The 6,000-nt window shown below is 42.6% G+C and overlaps 1 protein-coding gene across 1 annotated transcript in view; it reads right to left on the minus strand.

The window, feature by feature from the left end:
- col14a1a (collagen, type XIV, alpha 1a) overlaps window positions 1–5,679 on the minus strand; it is an 85,834-nt gene extending 80,155 nt beyond the window's left edge. Inside the window, 3 exon segments of the mRNA XM_061675159.1 lie at window positions 2,944–3,047; window positions 5,332–5,357; window positions 5,665–5,679. Of these exon segments, the coding sequence (XP_061531143.1) occupies window positions 2,944–3,047; window positions 5,332–5,357; window positions 5,665–5,676 (142 nt within the window). The 5' untranslated portion in view covers window positions 5,677–5,679.
- Between the last annotated feature and the right edge of the window lie 321 nt (window positions 5,680–6,000).

Here is a 6,000-nt window from a genome sequence, read left to right on the forward strand (position 1 = left end):
ACAGATTTCACACTGTGGACAATTGTAAACATGGCAGCAAAATGTGAACACAAGTGCAGCACAGCTGCCATCTCTCACACACAACAACTCCAAATTGAACACACGCGTTTCTCATGAGGTGATCAGACCAATTGGGCAGGATAAAATCCAAAGATGAAGGGGACAAGAAGAAGACCGAGGAAGACCAAGAATAATCATAACAGAAGCTGGACAAAGAGTCCAAACCAATTTGAGCAGATTCTCCGTGGTCAACATCATCAATGGACATTCAGAGAAGACAACAGGTGGTTGTTTGACATACAGAACACAACAGTATACCGTAAGTACTGTAATGGTTATAACAAAACTATTTTTGCTGGCTGTATGTAGGTAAGTGCATTTTCCTCTTTGTAGACCTGAAAGACAACCAAATGAGGGTGGAAGGACTGCTCTTTTCGCTCAATAACAAGAAGCACTCATTGTTGGCAAGGTCCTTCAAAATAATGCCACCCGGCTCTGTGAAATCCTGCTGAAAGTCATGGAAAAATTGCCTGTGATGCGGATGACGTTCTCTGGCCAGACTCTTCACAAAGACAAGATGTTGGAGACTGAGCGCAATAACTGGCCTATCCTTCATTTTCATGCAAGCGCAAGGCTCGTGTTTGCCAATTTGGCAGACTGTTCTTCAGACTGTGCCCGGCGCGGTGACAAACTGGTGGCAGAAAGTCGGTCTACACTTCAATCTGCTGTGACCACATTCAAGTCCGGCGCAGCAGGTAGACCGATGATCTAACGCGATTTTGGTACATTTGATCAAGGCACACACAGGCAGACATACACGAGCTGTATTTCATCCATAAATATATGACCAGTGGCCACCCTTTATATCACTGTTGACATCCATTCATTGGCCGCATTAGTAGTAGTAGTTGAATTAGCATCATCCCTTGAGACATTTTGAAGGCATGAAATGAAAGATTCTTCATTGGGCGATTCAATTGCCCGATCTCAAGCTAATAAAACATACTTTTCAAACAAAAAGTGACGGTGGCTGCACTCACAGCCTGGCAAAGTATCTTCGTCTTCAGCCTACAGAGGGATTTTCATATTAAATATTAAAAAGTATAGTGACAGTCATGTCGCTTGGTTTGAAAGTAGGGGCAGTATTGAGTCCACACTTGAATCCTAATTGGTTTATTTCAAATTCAGCAAAATCCTTTCACTGCCCAAATATTACACACGCGCACACACACACACACACACACACACACACACATGTGCACACCACACGCACGCACAGTCACACAGTCACAGATACTAAATGTTGAAATTTCCCTCTGGCTCATTTTCCTCTAAGATAAGTACAGGATTTAACCTCCTGCTCTTCCTGGATTGCACATTCTGTCAAACAAGCTCTCTCTCTCTTTCTCTCTTTCTTTCTTTCTTGCTTTCTTGCTCTCTTTCTTTCTCTCTCTCTCTCTCTCTCTCTTTCTCTCTCTCTCTCTCTCTCTCTCACACACACACACACACACACACATCCACAACCTTTTGTGCATTGTCACTGTACACTTTTGGCTAAGTGGTGTCCAAACTGTGGCCTGGGAACCACTTGTGGCCCACTGTTCATTTTTCAGCATTTACTAAAAATGACATTTGCCACAGCCCACAAAGCTATTTAAAAAAAATAATTAATTAAAAAAAAGGGTGGAGGTGGGCACTGTGAGAAGTCTGGGTGTCAAAAAATGGTTTGGTTGTTGCAACACCCACATCCAATGGGTGGGGGGGGGGGGGGGGGGTTGATGGGGACAACCACAACTGCTAATAAATTGGTTTTATATGCAGTAGGGCGTTTCTAGTTATGCTAAGATGCAAATAAAGCATTTACTAAAATGGCAAAAATAACACTGTGGTGAATAAAGAAGAAGCTAAAGTGATTTCCTCCACTTACTGCTCCGTGTCAATATCCGATTAGTGAATAAATCACATTAATGATCCTCAGTAACTACTTTAAAAAGAGTCACCTTACTACCAATTCCTCTTATTTTGGCTCTGATTTGGATTTGGCTACTGTTCATTACAGGGGCGGATCTATTTGAGTGGGATACAGGGCTGCTGGCCACCCCAAAATCTTTAAAAATCCTTCACTATTGGCCTCATCACTTTTAACAGAAAGCTGTGACACTGCAGTTTTTCAAAACAACTATAATATATAAAATATATATAATTTCTTGACTGATCGGTTTAGCGTGTTTAATAAATCAAAGTGAAAGAATTTCAAAGTGGCCCCTTGCATCCTTCTATTCTTCTATATGCGGCCCTCGAAGGAAATAGTTTGGAAACCCCTGTTATAGGTGAAACACATTAAGTGACACACATCAAAACCAGCTATTTGAAACTAAGGTAAACACAAATTGGGTTCAACAAGGATAATTGAACATGCTAATTCATCTACAGTATTTCCGTCAGTCGTCCGCACCGACCCGAGAGCTCACGTTTGTGAAGGGACCCACTTTGATTAAAGCCAGTTTGCTGGGATGCAGTTGATTGCAAGGCACACTGGAGCGTTATACATGTTGTGCTGCACATCGCACAGAAAATCACCACGGCCTGAAGCGCGCCATTACACCGCATTTATTAAAAAATGCTCTGAAGTGTGGCGGCATCTGAAGACAGGTGGCAAGCGGTGCCGCGACGCCGCGCTGAAGTTAAAAGTGATAGCATCGGAGAGCGCGTGAGCTCATCTGATTAGACCGAGCCTTTCCATGAGAACCAGAGATGATGCAGAGAGAGGAGTGATGAAGAAAGTCTAATGAGGAGGAGGCCAAGGAAACAGAAGAACTTGGAGATGGAGCTCAGAAAGCAAAGAAGATTTAGCGGGGATGGGAAAAGCAGAGGAGTAGTTTTAAGTGGAGAAAGGGACTAAAAGCAGAGAGAACAGAATAGAGAGGAGTCGGGACAAATTACCTTGATCCTGTGCTTTACAAGGGATATGAGAAAGGACAGCCAGTAACACCAGTGGAGCCCAAATATAACTCTGAGAGAACATCCTCGCGACCAGCAACATGGAGCTGAAAGAAGAGGGAAAGAAGTTGAACAAATGATAAAAAAGCTGATTGAGACAAGACGCACACAGTGATAGACTTCAGGAATGCCATTCAGCTGTGTGGAGGATCCATAGGTCAGGAACATCCACCTTGCCACTCCCCCCACACGGCCTCAGGGGGCTGATCTGGAATCAGTTAGCCGCAAACAACGGCCGCTCAGAGACAATTACACAGCAGTTGTTGGGCGGTCTAGACTGACCACAGAGCAGTCGTCGAGCATCACGCCCACACGGACGCTGCTGAAACAGTGGAGGACTTTGTTGGCAGGAGAAGAGAGGAAAAGAGGACAAGTAGAGAGGAGAGGAGAGAGGAGAGAAGAGAGGAGAGGAGAGGAGAGGAGAGGAGAGGAGAGGAGAGGAGAGGAGAGGAGAGGAGAGGAGAGGAGAGGAGAGAAGAGAAGAGAAGAGAAGAGGAGAGAAGAGAAGAGAAGAGAAGAGAAGAGAAGAGAAGAGAAGAGAAGAGAAGAGAAGAGAAGAGAAGAGAAGAGAAGAGAAGAGAAGAGAAGATGGACCTTTGACCTTCAACAACACATTTCTGGTTCTATTACAGCGTCGTAAAGCTGTGCAGTCAATAGAAGAATACAAATTATTCAGAGTGAAAAATGAGTGATTTTGGATTCGTGCAGCACAAAATGACCTCAGTCACCCAAATAGAAAAAATGTTTTATTTTACTGATGTGTCTAATAGAAATTAAACAACTGATTATTGATTAACCGTGAACATAACCAAAGCTACATTCTAAAACATACCACCAAATTAGATCAGCGTGAGAAGAGACTTTTCAACAAGGGGTGTCCCGATCACATTTTTCCGATCCGATACAAATAGCTACCAAAACTCAACTTCTAAATATAAAATAACAACCAAAAAAATACATTTGTAACAAGTAAAATAATAATATTTTAAAAATACAAATTAAAAAAAACATATTTTGCTAATAGAAATCATTTTCGTAATCTAATTGCCCTAAATCAGGGAAATTTCAGTCTGATTTCATGTCAGACAGTCAGGGGGGGAATGACTGCATCTGCTCCTCCTCTTGTGCGCAGCTTGGCCTCTTAGGGGCAGTGTGGTGCGATGTTTGCACTCAAAAGGAATAGAAGAACAACCTCGCGATAAAACATTAATTTAACTCGTTGTTCACAGATGATGAAGAATATGTACCTGTGTGTATTATTATATTACCTGTATATGTGTGTTATTACGGACTTTATGGATAAATATTCGTTATTTGAAGGTAAATCCCACCTGTGATCGAATGCTAATTCTAGCTAGCCTGTCAATGGGGTTTTCCATTGACTGTTAGCATTAAACTGCCAATTTCTGTAAACGATAATGTGTGTCTTGGATTTAAACTATACAATGTGTGTAATTATTTTTGTTGCGTGTTGAATTTAACAGTAAACTACACCAGAGGTGTCATTAAAAAGTTTAAAGCACGTTTTGTGTGTGAGTGTCACTTATCCGCACACAAACACAAACGTGTCTGCGTCTCACTTTCAGTCACTTGTATTATACCGCTACTAAAAATACCCCCAAAAGTTACATTGTTTCGTATAAAACAAACCCATTACTGTTCCATTTGACAAGGTCTTTGTACCTTTGGATTATTTTGTCACTTTGTGACATTTAAATGTCCGAAAATGAATAAAACCAATTTTTTTCACTCGATTTCCATCAGCTGAAAATCACGCGATCGGCTCGGGACATCCCGACTTTCAACTTTAACAAACATTATTGTGGATTCATAAAAGTGAAATGATTATTATACATGCACAATTTCAATTCATTCATTTTAATGAGGAAAATCTCGGACCCTTGATTTTGAAATGTTCTGTTCACAAGTTTCTGAACACCAATCACCCTCTGAAGATCACGTTCATTTAAGTTAAAGATTTTCATTTTTAGTTTACCTAATTAAACATTGTCTCCAATGTTCTTTTCAATACCTTAAATTGGCACTACAGCGGTTGCTTTTTCTACCAAAGTGGTAATCATTTACGAAAAAGCGGGGTAATATCAAATAAAATAGGCAAAGGAATTTGACTGTGACAGATGAAGCAAAGGGGGGAAAGATGGAGGAGCAACATGAGCCAAGTTTGAATGGCAGCTCAGCCTAGGAACCCAGTGTGAGTGCCTTTGTCCATCTCCATCTCCTCTCACTTTTTTGTTCCTCCTCAGCTCCCTGTCACCTACACATTGATGCTCATTACGACGCGCAAGAGAAGAGCAGAAGAATATTTCTCACCTGAGGACAGCCGCTCTCCAGCAGCTCTATGGGGAAAAAAAGTTGTCTCAAGATTGGCTTCCTAGATGGCATGTGGCGCTCAGCCTCGCCCCCCCCCCCCATTCAGACTATGAGCTTCAAGTAAGGAACACGGTGCATGTCATGGATACAAAAGCAAGATCGAGTATACATCACATACTTTCTGACTTGTAGTTGTTGTTGTTTTTGCCCATTCGAATGATTGTACCTGCAACCTCAAGCAGCACCTGAGACCCGCTCCCACTGTCACGCACATGCACACGCGCACACACACACACACACACACACACCAACGAATGATATTGCATTTCATACCTCTTCAATCATATATTCAGATCGTCTCCTTTTCTCCTCCTCCAAACAAAAAAAAATAATTAAAAAAAAGGGAAATCCGGAACAACCGCTGCCGCGTCCCGAAAGGATTCTTCACCCGGTCTGCTTCTCCTTGTGTCGCTCCGGATCCGGTTCCCTCGCTCACTTGCTCGGTCAGGAGTGGGTGAGTGGGTGGGTGTTTCTCTTCTCGTTATTCAGTCCTCCCTCCCTCCTCCCTCCCTTCCTCCCTCCCGTCCCAGCCCTCACTACATCTCATCACACATATCGCAGTGCAGCCGTGCAAAATGAAGCCCGGAGCTCGCGGTGCAGGTCGCACAC

The sequence above is a fragment of the Phycodurus eques genome, chromosome 4 (assembly GCF_024500275.1).
Source record: "Phycodurus eques isolate BA_2022a chromosome 4, UOR_Pequ_1.1, whole genome shotgun sequence".
Taxonomy (NCBI): domain Eukaryota; kingdom Metazoa; phylum Chordata; class Actinopteri; order Syngnathiformes; family Syngnathidae; genus Phycodurus; species Phycodurus eques.